Genomic DNA, 18706 nt, shown 5'->3' with positions numbered 1-18706 from the left:
TAGAAGTAACGGTGCTTCTACAGCCCAGTTTACGATTGCTCTAGCGCAGCTCAGTCACCAATGTTTATAACATCCAAAGCTTAGGTTATGGGCATCTTGTTTACATATCCGCGAATTTTTCCGAAAGATCAATGTGCAGCTGCTTGACCAAACACTGATAATATGGCAGTAAAATGCAGACGAAATTGTACACTAAATGCAAGCATATGATCTTTGTTACGTCGTTGTCGAGCTATACTAGATATTTCCTGAACTCCTGCTACTGAAGTAATCTTAAATTTCTTATTCGCTCAGAAAATAACTGAAGTTTCGGACTCAGCTCCGGAGTCATATGCCGCCTAGCAAAATACATGACTTTCTGAGGGATTCGCGTTTACCATCGCTTCCTATTTCACAAAACCAAGATTACTGTGTTCTTAATCTTTTGTACATCAAATGGGCTATTATCACGCGTATAATTCGGATCTTGTGTAAAATCTTTCCAGCTTAATTGTTATAAAATACCTAAAGGTAATAATACATTTGAATGCCAGAAAATTTACTGATTTCCTAGCAAGTGGATTACAAAAAAAAATTCTCGCTGAAGAACACAAACACCCCACGGGAGATGGGAGTTGCTGGTTATATGCTATAAATTTTCTATTTCTTTGGAGCATACGTACATCTGACGTCAAGCAGAAGAAAACGTGCAGTTCATAAGCAGCAGGTCGCAATTTAACATGTTGATAACAATCTATTCAAACACATAAACGCAGGTGTTCTTATGACTGCTGGAGGTGTCCTGTTCGCGCACATATAGGACACATATGCACGAAGAGCTGGAACAACGGTGTAAAACAGGTTCAAACACTGTGAGTGCTATGTGGTCCAAACATTATTAACTTGAAGTACGACAGCTTGTCAAAGCCAGAGCCGATAGTTATCAGCTGCGAGATATTGGCGATGAGTAGAGAAGGCGAAAAACGCAACCGCATGCACAAGACCATTTGTACACAATTTCGGATGTCGTGAATGACCTGATCTACGACGGGCACCACGGCTGACCACGGTGGCCACGAAGCTGATAACCCAGACATCAGGCCATCAAGAAGGAATTTTAGGCGCGAAAAGATTTTTAAATTTGGTTCCATGTATATATCACCGGTTCGTGTTTTGGATTCTAGCGAAAGACTTACATTTCACTGCATTTCCTTGATAAGAAGAAAAGAACTATGAACCAAAGAAGACACCTTCTCAAAGTACGGCAAAAATACATTAAGCAAGGCCTGATATTTTAAAAACTGAAAAAGAATAAATGAGCAGAAAGTTGTCAGCAAATTATCAGTAAGGTTGTCGTTTCCTTTCTAGACGTATGGCTATGCTAAAGAGATCCTAATGAGCTATAACTATTCTCACGACGATGTTTTACGACTTTAAATGATGTCGCCTATGTCATTCCCTCTTTTCCTTTACGTCTTGAGTAGCTCTCTCCGTTTCTTAAAATGCATCAACAGACAGCTGGCGCGCTCTATTGAGCGTCAATATTACTGGCGCATCCAATTCACAATGGTTATAAACCTGCTGCTGGCCATACATACAGGGTGTTTCACCTAAGACTTTCTGCAATTTTTAAAAATAAGCTATTTGAATTAGATGCGCGCTTTTTCTGGCATAGCATTGTCAGTGGTGTAGTACATCATATTTCAACTAAGACGTGCTAACTAGCAGGCTTGTTAACCAATATTTAATAGTTAACTTTTAAACTATTACCGTTGGGCTCCTTAATTATTGAGAGGCATGCAGCCCACCGTAAGTAATGTCCATATCCGTTTTTAGAATTTCGAGAACGCGATTATCCTCGGCGCTGTGGCCCAACAAATTTCGCCTACATCGCGCCAAAATACATGCGGTTTGAGAAGCTTGCAGGCAAAGCAACCTCTCCAGTGAACCTAACTCGTCGAAATAGCCAAAATTTGTTGGGCCACAGCGCCGAGGATAATCGCGTTCTCGAAATTCTAAAAACGGATATGGACATTACTTACGGTGGGCTACATGCCTCTCAATAATTAAGGAGCCCAACGGTAATAGTTTAAAAGTTAACTATTAAATATTGGTTAACAAGCCTGCTAGTTAGCACGGCTTAGCTGCATTATGATGTACTACACCACTGACAATGCTATGCCAGAAAAAGCGCGCATCTAATTCATATAGCTTATTTTTAAAAATTGCAGAAAGTCTTAGGTGAAACACCCTGTATATGCCAATGTGTGGCGACTGATGTCATAACCAAAAATGCGCTGCTATTAATAGCAACCACTGTCGAAACCCCAGTCAACTTAAAAAGGATCGAGACTGCGAAACATGTTGTGATGGAATGCTCAAGAATGTGGGCAGCTAATACTGTGTGCCCCTCATACCTAGAAATTCTGGAGAAACTCCTGTTTTAAACAAGCCGTCATTTATAAACGCAATATTTTCGCACATCGGAAGTTTCCGCCATCACAATTAATATATCTGAAGATTCCTTCTCATGGCGTTTGAAGTTTTCTGAAATTTATTGTAAGAAAAACGGGCCCCATTGTTTTGCTACGGCTGCTTTAACAATTTGGTGCATGTGCAGCGAAAACATTTAAAAGCAAGACTTTGCCAAGCATCGGATGATTAGACCATACCCACCGATATATTCATAACAGTATCCTCGAAGTTATTGTCAAAAATGCACCACTTTGCTTTTCTATGGCAGTCGTAACTCTCCGGTGCGAGTGATCGAAAAACCTTAAAAGCGAGATTTCGCTGCGCGCGTGACGGTTAGATCAGTTTCATCAATACGGTCATAACAGTATCTTACAATATTCCGCAGTTTCCACACAATTAAAAATGATCCAAGAAGGCTGGAATTGTTTGTTGTACCGATAAATAGCCGCATGCACTCAACCCGTAGAGAATGCATAAAGGGTGGAACCAGCGAAAACGTATACAGGAAAAGAAATTGGAGGCCCACACACAACGCCGCTGGATATACAAATTATCTCCCTCGACCAGTATTATCTGTCGGGACGTCAGCATGACGTGAGCATGAGCAGCTGGAAGCGTTTTTAATCGAAAAGACTGTGGAGGCGGGCATAAGCGATCCTTCAGCTTTTGTTATCGAAAAGGAGTGTCAGTTTTTATCTTCATAAATATCTTTCCATCTCCTTGTTTGGAGAGTGTGCTTGCGCAGAAAAAAAAAACATAAATGCTGGTTTCTTCATCCCAATAAATCAGTTTTAAGTCCAGGGGTGTCGTTTGTGTGCTCCCTATTTCTTGTCCTGCGCCCGTTTTCGCTGGTTACACCTTATGCGCATTAAGAACCGACTAGCCCAGAAATTCGCGCTCTTGAACTTACCCTGTAGTTGTTCAAGTTGTCTACAACGCAGGCGAGGGTGACCTTTCGTCCGGCGGGTACGGTGATGTTTTGGATGGGTTCCGCGAACTCAGGCTCCGTCTGCGAAGTGCCCGCGGCCTTGTTGCCTCGAATCCCTGCAAAATAGAACAGCAAGAAAAGGAGTCCACATAAGGCTCTCATTACTGAACATTGCGCCATCAATGCGGCATCCCACTGAAATTTTATCTTTTTTAGCGCGTTCAACACATATTTCGATAATAAGGGCCGAATTTTATTAATGATAAAACTACAAGGTGGATTAAAAAGCAATTTTGGCCTCGGCAACATTTTGCTTTTAACAGCCACATAACTTAGAAAACTTATTTGGTAATCATCGGTTTGTTGTAGTTAGCATAAGCGAGTATAAATGAAAAGTGCAAACAATACAGGGGCAAAGGTTAATGAGTTCAACATGTTCTATTTAGCTTCTTGCTAACTAGCAGACGGTAATGTGCAGGCTTTTTGCGCACTGACTTCTTAACATGATTGTAAGGTTATCTCATTTAGAAAGGTCTCTTCATTGGAATAGCTTTACGTTAGCTGGTTATGTAATATAAAAAAGAAGCAAAAGGAAAGAATTAAGTTTGCGGGCAGTGATTTTGTGTCTTACAGTGCTGGAAAGGAACTGCTTGTGTTCTGTGACCTTTCCAGAAACATAATGAGTAAGCACTGCAAACAAAGGAACCAGACGATTTGGGATTGCTCTTTGGAACAAACAAGAACGCGATGCACACAAGCAGCACAAAATTATGAAAAAAATCAGTATTCACTCCTTGTGGCGTCAAACCTTGCCATTCACAGTTAGCACTCCCCCCATGCCAGAATCATTGCAAACAAGTTGCATATTTCAGTAATTGAACTGAATTTAAAATAAATATCTATTCCTTCATAATGTACTTTCAGTTAGGAGTATAGCTTTACACTAAACGTCCACTTAAACAAAAATTTCTCTCTTGGCCGAATCAACGGGTGCAATGGTTGAAACTAATATCTTGTTCCGTTATCATGCCATGACCCTTGAAACAAATATTGTATTTCTGTCCAAACGCAGCTAAAACGGCAAGCATGAATTCCTGGTTAGGACAGAAGGTCTCTCTGGGGCGAACGCGAACGTCCTCTCATGATAACGGCCGGAAAATGGAGTCAGAAATTTCGCGAGTCCCGTGAAGAATGAGATGCTACTAAGGGAAAATAGAGCGAGCTTGGAACCAGTCAAACTGCCCGCATTATCGTCGAGGAAACACAAAATAGCGAGTATAGGCTTATCAAGACAGTAAAACGGCCACACGCGCACCACGATGAGAGAGCCCTCCGAGGGAGACCCAGACGCAGGAGGTTGACACAATAGACAAAAAAAAAAAGTGCCTAAAGTGAGCAGCAGCAAAAGGTCCCATAAAGTGCGTACTACACATATATAAGCGGCTCCACGCCACCCGAAGGACAAGGGCCGGCCGAGCTGGGGCTAAGGTACCCAGGGGTCCTATCTGTCACGTGACTGCCCGCCGCGGGGATTGCCCGGATGCCCGCGACGTCACTGGGGCTGCTTCGCCGAAGAACAGCGCTTCCTCAAACGAGAACACGTTGCGGCAAAGCCGGACCATTTTAGAACTACTTTCGCCGTCCCAAAGCTACCGCCTTTGGCTGCTTTCTTTTTTCGCTCCATCATTCTCTTATTCTTTTTTTCTATCCCCTTTATACACAGCCTCTTTGTTTCCTCTTTCTTGATCCGGCATCTTGATGCTTCCAGAGTAACAGAAAAGGAGAGAAAAAGGTTGACAAACGACAGTATCGGTGGCACTGTGGAATTGGAATGAAAAAAAAAAAGAGAAGTAGAATAAAAAAAAAAGGTGAATATCGGGGCTCTGCAGAGAAGCCAGACGCCTAGACTGCAATGGATAGCAGCCGAAACAGTCTGCTTAAGTTCGCGTTTTTATGTTCGCCTCAATTATTCCAAACAAGTTTTTATCTCTCATTTTACTCCTGTTATTGCCTTCAGAAAACCGTTATTAAGGTGGTCAAAGTGCACAAGAAAGGAGCTTTTCCTTTACCTCATTCTTTCTTTGTTTAAAAAAAAAGGGGGCGGGGGGTTGTGAAAACGACAGTAAACCATTGACAAGCGAAGACGTCAGCACGTCGCCTACGATGCAATGACGAAATGATCCGCCAGATTCACTCGTTCACATTGAACGTATAGTGGGAGAAAAATTACGCAAGAATTGCTTCCTGAGTGCTATGAAATGTCTTACGTAATCATTGAATGGCAGCAAAAGATTTACAGATGACGCTCGGCCAAACAAGCCTAAAGTAGAGGGAAATCTGCGCCGGCCTGTGTCTGCAAAACAGAAGTGCATGAAGCTAACGCTCAGAAAATTAGAAATATGAAGAAACGTACCAAAAGTGCAACGAAAACCGGGAACCCCTTCAATTTCCGGCTTTTCAATGGCTTTAGAAGTAGTCATCATTATAAGCGGAGTTTGATTATGCCATTAAAGGACCTTTTACGCCGACCCGCGCTTTGGTTGAGATTTGTTTATTTTGTCATCGCGACATCCTGTCGAAGATATGCAGAAAGATTAAGTAGATAAATAGCAGCGCAAGGAGACAAGGACAAGAAGAGACAACAAGGACGGCGCTGAACTTCCAACTTTTATTTCTAACGAATCGTGCGAGCATATATGCACTCTGAACAATCCGGCATCATCGTCAGTGCATGCGCAGATATGCCAGCTCTTTATCAGAAAGAGTGCTGAAGGCCTACTCAACAAGTTACGCACTGACGTGAGTAAGTGTGACGCCCACGCGCAGCGTAGGCATAAGGTAGCTGTGATACCTTACATTCACAAGCTGTCACACAATCTGAAAAAGGTAGCGCAGCGGTACGACGTGCAAGTCGTCTTCTCTGCTCCTCACAGCAAGCTGTCAAAGCTGTGCAAGATGACAGATCCCGAGACAGCGAAGCAAAAGAACTGTGGGAAGAAGCATCGGCGGCCCTTTGTTGAATGCGCAGAAGGCGTGGTATACGAAATTCCTTTAATCTGTGGCAAAACTTATGTCGGCCAAACTGGGAGATGCGTGAATGACAGGTTGAGGGAACATGCCAAAAATGTAGATAATGCCCTGAAAGGAAAAGATTTTGAAGGACTTCTGGCCGCCCACTGTCTTACGTGTGAAGAATGTTCCCCAGACCTTGCTAGCACCGTCATTAGAAAAAAGAATAATCAACGTGTAACGCGGGAAATCATTGAATCAGAGTTGATCTATAATCGGGGAGAAACATGTGTTAGCTCCGCTTCTATCACTCTTTCTGATAAAGAGCTGGCATATCTGCGCATGCACTGACGATGATGCCGGATTGTTCAGAGTGCATATATGCTCGCACGATTCGTTAGAAATAAAAGTTGGAAGTTCAGCGCCGTCCTTGTTGTCTCTTCTTGTCCTTGTCTCCTTGCGCTGCTATTTATTTATTGAAGTCATGTACCAACACGCCCAATTTTCCGCGTTAATCAAGTTCATTTCTAGTACAAAGGGCTCTTTCTCTGTGTGCGCCCCGTCCGATCCGTGTGCCATCGTTTCGTGCATCGCTGTGTCAGTGTGCCGTGCTCGGGAATTTTCCTTCTGCCTACGAACCAAGCGCCTACCCGACGAAGTCACTGCTATGTTCGGTGGGATTTCGCCTTCCTCTGGCCATGGAATACGGGTTGTCTAGGTCTTGAGATCAGAATGGCGTCGGCACGCTCGCCTGTACCGTGACCTCCTGAGTGCCCAGGTCTGTAGCAGGACACAGGCCTCCTCGCACCAACGTGAGCTGCGGAACTTCCACGTCCTGGCTGACCAAACAACGGAGTTCCTCTGGCAACAAGTGCTGAGACGACTTAGAGCCAAGCCTGCCCAGAGCTCGGCTACCCCATCCTGCAACGTGCACATCGTAGGTGACGTTACCTTGCCAGCCTATGTGGAACGTGTTCTTTCCCTCGGACCAAAGTTTGCTGTGCCGCCTAGGGAATCTCGGTTTGAGCAACTATCTTTGGTTCGTCAGGTGTCTCGGTATACCCAGGCGGAGGCAGGTGCTCGGTTTGTCTCTGAAGGGGTTGATGTCCTACACCGGTGCAAGAACCCGGTTCCCTCTCTGCCTGTCAGAAGAGTGGCCGCCTTTTTACGTGATCACTCGCTTCGCCTCCTTCTGGCCGATAAGGAGGGTGGTTTCACTGTTATGCCTAGCACAGTTTTTAAAACAAAATCCAGGGATGCTATTTCGTCAGTCTTCAACAACTATCCTAAGGTGTCCTTGATTAAAGTCAAGACTCGCGCAAAGAAACTCTGCGAACGGTTAAACCTTCCACAGCTTGTAAAGGCGATCGATAACAGCAAGAAAAACTTCTTAAATGTATTCTTTAGCGTGAAAACCCATAAGTTAGAAATGCCACTAAGGACCATTGTCTCTGAAGCTGGAACATGGCAGCATTCTGTCGCAGGTTTTTTGCAACGACAACTTAAGCTTTTACCTGTGGACGATCCGTTTCTGGTCAAGAACTCTAACCAGGTTTTAGAATTCTTCTCCCATAATCATGACAAGGGCCGCCAAGCCTTCTCAGTTGACATTAAAGACCTTTTTTATTCTTTACCTCACAAGCTAATCCTTGAATGCGTTGAGCACTCTATTGACAAATTTGGCTGCATTGCCTTCCAGAACGCTGCTGGAGTTCCAGTCCGAGGTTTTTTAGAGCTTTTAACATTTTATTTACAGTCAACCTACATCCAGTTTGAAGGGACACCGCACCTGCAAAAGCAGGGCGTATGCATCGGGTCTTGCATTGCCCCAGCCCTTAGTGGCCTTGTACTTGCTCATTTAGACCGTCTTTTAATCTCTTCCTTCAATGACCAAAACGTCCGCAGGGTCTTTAGGTTTGTTGATGATTATTTAGTAGTTGTTGATTGTGACGCGCAGGGAATTGAACGTGCTGCTAGAGAGATATTGGGCACCTTTGGAACAGTGATGAGGCCTCTTGACCTAACTCACGAACTCCCAGTGAACGGCCAAATTAGATTTTTAGATATTAGGCTTCACTTTAAAGATGATGGTGTCTGCTGGGGCTATGATCCGCGCGCCAATAAACCGCTTCTGCCTTTCAACTCTGCGCACTCAAAGCTCGTTAAGCGAGCCATCGCCACCTCCTGCTTTAAAAACGCCCTTAGCAAAAGTTGCCCGCATCTCGCCGCAGAAGCGTTCAACCATCAAGCCGATAGGCTGAGCAGTGCCGGGTATCCGCAGCACCTCCTCATTTCGGTTGCTGAAGGCCTACTCAACAAGTTACGCACTGACGTGAGTAAGTGTGACGCCCACGCGCAGCGTAGGCATAAGGTAGCTGTGATACCTTACATTCACAAGCTGTCACACAATCTGAAAAAGGTAGCGCAGCGGTACGACGTGCAAGTCGTCTTCTCTGCTCCTCACAAGCTGTCAAAGCTGTGCAAGATGACAGATCCCGAGACAGCGAAGCAAAAGAACTGTGGGAAGAAGCATCGGCGGCCCTTTGTTGAATGCGCAGAAGGCGTGTTATACGAAATTCCTTTAATCTGTGGCAAAACTTATGTCGGCCAAACTGGGAGATGCGTGAATGACAGGTTGAGGGAACATGCCAAAAATGTAGATAATGCCCTGAAAGGAAAAGATTTTGAAGGACTTTTGGCCGCCCACTGTCTTACGTGTGAAGAATGTTCCCCAGACCTTGCTAGCACCGTCATTAGAAAAAAGAATAATCAACGTGTAACGCGGGAAATCATTGAATCAGAGTTGATCTATAATCGGGGAGAAACATGTGTTAGCTCCGCTTCTATCACTCTTTCTGATAAAGAGCTGGCATATCTGCGCATGCACTGACGATGATGCCGGATTGTTCAGAGTGCATATATGCTCGCACGATTCGTTAGAAATAAAAGTTGGAAGTTAAGCGCCGTCCTTGTTGTCTCTTCTTGTCCTTGTCTCCTTGCGCTGCTATTTATTTATTGAAGTCATGTACCAACACGCCCAATTTTCCGCGTTAATAAAGATTAAGTAGACATGCGCTAACTCCAGTGGTTTTTACCGCCTCGAAACGTTTCGCCTGGCACATCTCATTAGCACATCGTTTAGGACATCTTGTAGGAAGATAAGGTTCACGCGGCTTATCATATTAGGATAGCGGTGGCATAGAAATAAGTGAGCGAGTTTGACGGTGCCGAATAATAACAACTGTTAATTTTGTTTTTTGTGCCGGTTATTTTTTCTTTGTTAACCATCATGTGTTTCCTTTCCCTATCCTTCTCCTGCTGCCATTACCACTTCACACAGGAGTAGATATGGGAAAAAAAAAAGAGTACACTTCTGCAACGCAGTGTCATTGATTGTTTTATTCCTTCATTTACCTTTGTGTGAACAGTAAAAGTGTCTTACATTTATAGTTTGTGCTCTATTACCGAATTCATCTGACCATGTTATTTACCAGTGGGCACGAATAAATTCTTTAGGGAGATTTTCCAGTCCATAAATGTTATTTACTCTTTTAGCGAGACGTGAAGTTGTGGTTAGTCATTTTCGAATTAAAGAATACATTAACGAGTAATAAAAGGCAAAAGCAAGTATTTCCTTTCTTCTTTTTTAAAAGCGAAGTAGCCCTCCCGCATGGATGGTTGCAGTAACCAGACCCATCTGCAACCGACAGCCAGCAGGGTCTGAGCAGGGTTTGAGCCAGCAGGAACGTCGCTTTTCACAGAAATAAAAATAAAAGGTATGCGTGTGAGAGGCAATAAAAAGAAGAGGGGGAGGGCTTAGAGGGGAAACACAAACAAGGGAAGGGAGGCGTCTGGCTTATCTTAATGAAATGTCGGGATGAATCAGGGTGACCAACTGACTACTTGTCCGCATGCATCTTTGATGCGGCCGAGCGAAGAGGGGTGGTCCCCAGAGCCGAGGCTTCGATTTCCCAGTCGTTCAGCCGGGATTGAGCGCGCGGTAAATTATTGAGCGCGCATTCGGGCCACGGTTATCTTTGTAAGCGCCGTCACAGACACTCGCTTGTCTGGCCTCCCGTAGGCCTTCAAAAGGGACGCCGGCGCTTCTTTCTTTGTTTCTTTTTTTTCTTTCAGGACGTGCGTCCCTTTAGCAATTCGTAACAAATGTATCTGTGCGCCCTTGTTATTTCTCTTGTCCCTCAGCGAGATACGCCTAATTGTCCACTTGAGTCATTGATCAGCCACATACTTCCTTTATGCCACCTAGTTTCCACAGTTTACGTCGTTGCCCAAGTCTATTTATAAAGCAAACGGCGGAGGATTGCTTACTGGCTTCACTCTGTCATTGTGCTTATTTGCGCATGACAGTGTACTGTAACGGCCGAAGGAGGTCCACATGTTCGGTCGCTATGGTGGTTAGAGAGAGGCTTTAAACACCTCACTGCACTGTGTATCTAGTCGCTGCTGCCGGTTGAACATATCTGCTGGGTCACTAATGTGCTACTTCATTTTCTGGCTGAAGCGCATTCGAAGCAGAAAAATATTTCGCTTCTTTAAAACGCTTAGGAATTCTGGAGGTCTAGGCTTCACTGCAAGTTTCAGAAATAAGCGAAGGAAGTGCCGTTTGCGAGTATCGCGAAATAAGGCAGAGTTGCTGCAGTTTGTTTCTCCGCCTCATCGTTCACTTATATGGCACAACCTTGAGAACGTCATCGATTCATCTCTTTTGACCTCTGCATTTTGTTCTTGAACGCGCAACTAGTTTGAAGTTAAAATTGGTACGTGGATCACTGCCGATGAAAAAGAATTCACGGAGTTTATGGTTTGGAAATACGGCTTCTCGTGCGACTAATATACCCATAATAGTAGCACATAGAAAGCGGTGGCTTGTATTATGAGAGTTAAACGGTCTGAAAGAAAACAGCCTTCGACTCAGCTAAATGAATTCAGCTATTCATCATGTTTCGAAATAAAATAAAATTGTTCGAGGAAAATAAAAGAAGGGCGGTTATACAGAATGCGGACCCCTAGAAAAACATCCGAAGAATAAAAAAAATTAAAAAACTTCTTCAGCGGGGTAATGCTGGTGAAAGAATCGGGTGGCCTTTTTTCGCTAGTGCTTTGCTTTATTGCCGGCTTTCCGGATTTTTTTCGCAACTCATGCGTTCTCGGAACATAAGTCATTTTCGTCGTCTCCGAGAAAATGACCCGGCATAATCTTGTCCGCTACGAGCTAAGCGCAGTGCAGGGGGTCTCCTGTTTAAAACATGGCCCCAACCGTATACACAGCGCACCTCCCAGTCAACGCGCGATAACCCTAACGCGGAGTTTCGAGGAGGCTCGGATAAAGGGGGTGCCAAGAAAGCACAGGAGGAAGAGAAAATGTGGGTCACTGCTTTCAAACACTCAGGCTCGCGAAAAGAGAGGGGTCCCCCGCCGTAACAAGGCCTCGCTACAGAGACGCCTGACGCGTAGAGCGGCCGCGTGCCCCCTTTCCCAACTTCCTTCCCTTCCTTTCTATCTCAGCGCTACCCATTTCCGAGGCGCCGGCGTTCGGCGACCGTACTGCGTCGACACCACCTTGCCTGGCGCCCGAATAGCCGGAATAGGAGGAGAAAAAACAATGTATGAAGAACGCACACGCAGCGCGCTCAAGGGCCAGTGGGTGCGAGAGTTCGCAGTCCTTACAGCTCACGACGCAACTGACTACACAAAGAAGACAGGAGAAAAAAAAGTGGGGGCCTCTTGTTTTTTTTTTTTTTAAGTGACCGGCGTCCCCTCGACGACCTAGCCCGGATGCCCAAAACCGGGCCGGTGGGCGGGCGCGCACTAGCAAAGGTAATTTTCATACGCGCGCAGACAAGGGTCTTACGATGCCCATTAATCGCAGTTCTGGGAGAAGTCCCTCGCTGCTGCCCCCGCGAACACCCCTCGGCGTTGTCTCGTCGTAACTCTCTGGATGCGGGCCGTGGCGACCGCCCTCCAGTGCGAGGGTTGCAGTGGTGGGGGGGAGGGCGTTGGGCGCAAGGGGCGCCCGGGAGCTTGTAATAAAACCTGCAAGGTCAACGTTCGGTGACCTCCGGCAAGAGACGGGGGCGCGAAAATGGGCCCTGTCGCAGGGTGATTCTATGCGCACATGAGGTCTTTTCCATGGGGAGGTTTCAAAATACGACACAAGAGTGGAAAAAAAAAAGATCAAAAACGAAGTGCAGGCAAGTGGCAGAAAAGAAGAGACTCTAGAGAGGGGCGAGGCAGGAATAAGAATGCAAACACGAGATAGGTGAAGGCGGAATGTGCGCGGGCAGATTAAGTATCACGGGAAATGGCTCCTGCTTAAATAAATGCTCCCATAAAAGCGTCAGAGAAAATTGCTTTGTTGGGTGCGTAACATTACACACTCCTCGCTCTGTTCTTTTTTTATTTTTTTGCTTTATTCTTAAACCTAGAACCATGAATGATTTTTTTGTCAGTGCCGTAATGCTTTATGCATACGTTTCTCTCTGTATGTGCGAGCTACCTCAGTTTTTTTTTAAGTGTTTGCTTCCATCTTCGGAGAGCATGCTGTCGGGGCCACTAATTTTATCAAAATGCAGGCATAAATTACCGCTAGCAAAACTAGGATTTGCCTCTTGCTTGGAGAAATTTTCCCTTATCCCGAAAAGCTCTTCTACTGATGAAATCGGTTCCCGAGTGCGCTTCATGGGACATTTTCTCCGGAACGCTCTATGGCTTTTTTTATTACATATGTCACACGAGCGTATTGCTCAAAGAGATCAATCCAGTTTCTTCCCACACGGTTTCTCTTTCTCCATTTTGTTTGCTCTAAATCAACGAATTCCCAGTTTGTAAGCCTCAACACTCTGGCTGTCGAAATTCGCTGGCTCCCCGTCTCCAGTTTCTGCGCCGACAAAAAGCGGAGGAGCAGAAGTGGGTGCAGTCCACCCACTCCAGATCTAAAGAGCGACTAGTAGGTAGCTTCACTTCACCTGGGTACTCCCCCCTGTTTTCACTTCCCGCACAGCGTGGTCCAAGCGTCCATTCCGAAAGAGACAAACGCACTGTTCAGCTCACAGGATCTGCCCCTGTATATCTTGTTCTGCCACAGCAGAAGTGTTGTTGCAAGAAAGCCTCTAAACATATCATCAGGGGGAGTTTCGCTTATGAGTGTAATATGGGGCGCTTTATTTATTCTTATCTTTGTTCCCAAAATTCTCTTCATCGTCAGCACAGTTTTTCTCTCTGCATAAATCGTACTCTTTTCAGCATGCAATTCGTCGCTCATTCTAATGAAGAACCTGAGCCATCTTCACTATATTCTCTATTTGCTCGCACATAGGACCGCTACGTGATTAACTCAAGTATTTACCATCAAGACCTAATTTTTTCTTATTGGCTACCCGATGACATATCAATTATTTAGAATAAAAAAAAAGTTCAGTTATTATAAAGTCATAGGGACAATGTTCAGAAACTAGCGCTTCTTTTTTCAATAGTTATTCACACCGCAGGGGCAGGGATCGCCAGTGATCCATGCACGCAAAGCCGAAGAAATAAGCCTTACAAACAGCCTTTCGTTGTTACATAGTTAAAGCGATCGTTCAACCTCATATCTGTACGTTTAGTAAGGAACTAAGGAGCTTTCACTGATAGCAGTATTCAGTAAACAAAATATACATGTCGCATGTGGCATCTTGGAGCTGCAACGTGACCACAAGTCCCATACTTTTTGTTTTTCTCCTTTTATGTTTTGGGAAGCATTTTATGGCCGTCATCTTAACTTCATTCTCATCATTTAATGTAATTCAATATAGCTTACAATGACTTTTTAATAGTATTATTTGCCGCAAGGGCATCTAAGGCCAAAGAACACAAGAAACTGACCATAGAGAAGCTCAGAAATTTGTGACCAGCGATGGTAAATACATAATCACCAGTGACCTTCACAGAATATAAAACTAGATGTAAAGTTTCTGCAAAAAATTATCCGCTGAGTGTAATACAAGATCGAATGCATGAATGGTGTTTCTATTCTGACCTTTGTTTTTCATTGACTCGAACCTAGGGGAGAGGTGTCCCGCCTTCCAAAGACGCATACGGTCGCCGTAGCATACGGTCGCCGTATACACTTAGCATAGCGCGTACCGCTACCGCCATCGCTTATCGCGTACCGAGTCCCACCACTCCGCACGCGCTGATTGGCTCCGACGCGGAATGCGAGCGCGCTGTTGACGGGAAGGTGGCGCCCTCTGGTGCCCTCAGGGCAATCTGTGCATGCGCAGTGGCGAAGCGCGTACCGCTAAGCGGTAGCGGTGACGGTACGCACTATGCTAAAAGCATCTTTTGACCTTGACCGCGTTTTAAATGCAGGAGGTGGTGCACGGGAGCGCGGACGCTGACGCAATACGGCGGCTGTTTTAGGACCGCAAAAGGCTAACAAAACAATTGAATAGAAGGCAAGGAAAAGAGCTTGTTTTGAGCTCCATTCGTTATGCAATGTACATGCCACGTTGGGTGAGGTGCTTCAGGTGAGTATTTACAGCGGCGTACTTTTCTGCTAAGGCTGTAGACTCGCCATACCCTAAGAATGGTTCAGAATGTCTTCAAATTTCAACTCGTTTATGATTTTTCACGCTGTCAGCAAAGCAATACGTGATCTAGCTCTCCTGCACTTCCTATATATTTCCCAGCTAGTGTTGCCATGTGAGTGCTTACTCTAACCAAGTGCACGGAGTGGATGAGCTGGCCCTTGCCTATAGGAAAATATTCAAATATTTAAGCGTGTTCCAACTTCCAGTCTTAACCTCGTCTGCTTTTCGAAAGCCGAGCCGGCAACTGTATCCCCTGCATAGCTTTTTTATTTTACTTTTTACAGAAGAGTTCTATGCGATCGTTGCAAGTGACAGTCGCGAAAACCAAATAGGAAAGTGCGCTCCCAGCGCGCCACCACCCCGAAGTAAAAAAAAAAAAGAGAGGAGGAGGTGGGATAGCTCGCCGCTGCAGGACCGGAACAGAAATATATCGAAATAATGCACAGGTAAGGCTTTCGCGAGACTTGTCTACCACTGATGCAGAAAAAAATCTTTTTCCGGAGTTTTTTATCAGTTTTTTGTTTATCTACTTCCATCTTTTCCACGGTTTTATATGCTTTTCCCCTATGGACAGATTTTCAAACAAGTCAGTTTTGCGTTTTTTTGTCTGCGCTTGGTATTGCATATTCGTTAGGTGCTGCTGCTTTTATTTATTTTAAAATTTCTATAAAACGTGAATTTCATATATAGTAATACTTCGGTTTTCTCGCTAACATAGAGGCATCACAGGAAAACTCCATGTTTCTCATGCTTTTATCGTCATGAAAAATACATGTGTCGAAAAGCAAGAAGTGCACAGTCATGCATCCCGGATCGCTTTATAATTTGTCTAAAGTGTTTTCGCAGAGATACGTCGGCGTGACACTTCACTGCGTCAAGCGCTTAACACGGGCTGCGGATTTAATGCTCATCTCTCTCTGCTTTTATACCAGCAAAGTTGTTAATAAAAAACGTTCACATGGTGCTTTGATTCGACACTTCTACCCATGTTATAGTTAACTTAATCCGGCTTACGTATTTCCGAGTTCCGTCGTTTGCAGCTTACTATTACCGCTTTCATGTTTTCTGTGGCGTTTGCATAATAATGCGGATTTAAATACTTACGCTGTACATTGCCTCGGCATGATGTGTGGTATTCAATCATACTGTTTGTTCCTTTTTGAAGGAAATATACATCACCAGAATTTCTAACGAAGCAAATCGAGGTAGTGATATTGTGAGAAGTAGCACTCAATCTCCAACTCACTGTTATACACTGCACTGCAAGTCGTTTTTATGCACTGCACGCATATGCTTCAACTGGCCAACCAACTAGCTCCAAGTCAAGCTGTGCTTAATGTCACCGACAAGCTCAATAAATAAAAGCAAAGAAAGATTAAACACCCGCAAATGAGCTTGAAAAGATGTATTAAATCAGTCGGTGGGTCTAAACATGAGTCCTAAGGCGAGAATACCACGAACAACACTCCTGTTTCGCACGATTCTGGTTATTAATATTCTCTATATTTACTTAACATTTCTTGTGGATATACTTGTTCACAAAAAAAATCGTGAACCACTCGCGAAAGTGAGCCCTTCATTCACTCATCAGCTCTTTTGTTTCTACTTTATAGTTCATTCATTCATTCATTCATTCATTCATTCATTCATTCATTCATTCATTCATTCATTCATTCATTCATTCATTCATTCATTTGATTTATAAACTCTATTTCTTCATGTTTCATCAATGAAATACGAAGCCAAGCTCGATAGGTACGAGTTCACTGTGTATCTTTCATGTCGTTCATCTGTCTTTCACTACTCTTCTGTAAGTTCACTACACACGGCCCATTGCAAAACTGTCATTCAGACGCGTATTTCACTCCTACCATTCACGATTATAAATTTCCACAGACAAGAGCGAGTAACCTAGCTGCAGGCCGCCTCTTTCGTAGAGGCTCCGGACAGGGGCGACGCTCCCCCCCACCGCATGCTAGGAAGACTGAGCGGTAGGCATCCTCCGTCGTTTTCCCGATGCGCGCCCGCTCTGGCGCGGAGTCGCCGGGGATCGGGGCGGCCTATGGGCCAGAAAAAGGCCGATTGCGAGGTCTGTGTTTGTACCTGAGGGCTGCATGATGTGAGCCAGACTTCCAGGTCGGTAACGAGACCTCCGAGGCAAGTGAGCGGCGCTTTGTGCCACTGGAATGCGGCCCAGCACTGCGCGGTTTATTGTGCGGCAGCCTTTGCGGGACACGAAGAAACAAGGGTCAAGATAAAACCGTTTCCGGGAGCACCGCCGCATCGGCGGAACGAGCGGCAAACACACTCCCTCTCCCCGCTCCCCTTACATCGTATGGCAGCTGGTATCATTTCGGTGATGGCCGGTTCGGTCGACTACGCGGAAACACGCAAGGGCTTCTGCTTGATAGCAACTTCTTAACGCAATTTCGGCTACCTCTTGTGTGTGTTTTTGCAACCGCTCTGATTCCGCCACTTTCCCTACCTCTTTTATTTTTTTTTCTTTTACTATCAGCCAGAAATTCTCTACGCAGTAAATTTGTTCTTTTTTTCTCAGAGACAGGGAGAACATGCTTGCCCTGACGCAAATTTTCACTTTGTGTTCTCCTATGGTGCACTCCACGTGATCTAGTTCGTGTACTTTGTTTCAACCTAGTTCATAACCTTAAACCATTAGGCAGGTTACCGCGAAAATGCAGGATCCTGAGTTTTTGTTTGATAAAAATCTTGATATATGAGGCCCTTTGGAGTTTTGCGTGGCTCAGCGCGTGTTTCCTTTCTAACCTGCGGCCGCGCACCTCTAGCCTCGTGGTTGTACTGGGCCAGTGCCACTAAACATTTTTGCAACATTTCTCGTGATAAGCTTTCAGATTTTTCGTATTCCGTAACCTTTAGAAATATACAGGATTTTCTCCACAAGCACGAGCATTTTCCCAATCTTGTTTCCTCATTCGCGAGCAGCATAGTCATCCTAATTGAAACATGGCTAACAAATGACGTCATAGATTCTGAAGTTATGGTCGACTTACAAAATTTTAATGTCTTTCGGAACGATCACAAAGGCTCCCGAGGCGAATTCGTTCTTATTGGCACTAACCAACACTTTCCCTGCTCTAGCTACCACCACAGCTACCATAGAGCGCTGAGACGACTATCATAAAAGCGATGTTCTGCACTCAGTTCGCTAGCTTAATTGATATGATTCTCGGGGTGATTTTGCACACTTCGGTAAGTGCTTTATTATAGAGCCCACATTAGTGCACATTGTGCCATCTATACGGGGATTTGACAGTACTCAAGACGCGCGCACGAATGTGCACACAGCGCCGAAAAGGGATAGAAGCACACAATACACGATGACAGCCGAAATATCAAGGCTTGTCACCCTCTGGGAAGTCCCATCGGTGATCACTGGAAGCCTTGCGTCAGGTAAAAGAGAGCATGAGAGAAAAACTCTGAATTTTATAGCGTGTAGCTAGAAAAAAAAAACTTTATTTTTAATGTCCTTTGTTTTTCTCCGTATCTCACTCCTAATATTTCAAGTTAACTATAGACGACACACCAGCCATCTGCGGCTAGCGCTATGCTTTCTTTTTGGCTTCCCTTACTTTCTTGTCCAAAATAGTAAAAAAAAAAAACGAAGAGAGAAATTTTGTACTTAACATTTCTCTCTTTAAAAAGGAAATGTTCTTCAGAATGATGCAGTATCAGAAATATGCCGGTGATG

At 44.7% G+C, this 18706-nt stretch overlaps 2 protein-coding genes across 2 annotated transcripts in view; one reads left to right on the top strand and one right to left on the bottom strand.

Moving 5' to 3' along the window:
* Positions 1 to 18706, bottom strand: part of LOC149341528 (lachesin-like) — a 142968-nt gene that overhangs the window by 76345 nt on the left and 47917 nt on the right. Inside the window, exon 2 of the mRNA XM_089543629.1 lies at positions 3365 to 3498. Coding sequence (XP_089399755.1) covers positions 3365 to 3498 — 134 coding nt within the window. The remainder of the gene's footprint in view (positions 1 to 3364; positions 3499 to 18706) is intronic.
* On the top strand, positions 7614 to 11833 carry LOC149341529 (uncharacterized). The gene is made up of 2 exons (XM_089542762.1): positions 7614 to 9047; positions 11681 to 11833. The coding sequence occupies exons 1-2, from the start codon at positions 7614 to 7616 to the stop codon at positions 11831 to 11833; spliced, it is 1587 nt and encodes a 528-aa protein (XP_089398888.1).

Source organism: Amblyomma mixtum, chromosome 5, assembly GCF_055824585.1.
Source record: "Amblyomma mixtum isolate Tamu chromosome 5, ASM5582458v1, whole genome shotgun sequence".
NCBI lineage: Eukaryota > Metazoa > Arthropoda > Arachnida > Ixodida > Ixodidae > Amblyomma > Amblyomma mixtum.
This window is presented reverse-complemented; position numbering and strand designations above follow the sequence as displayed.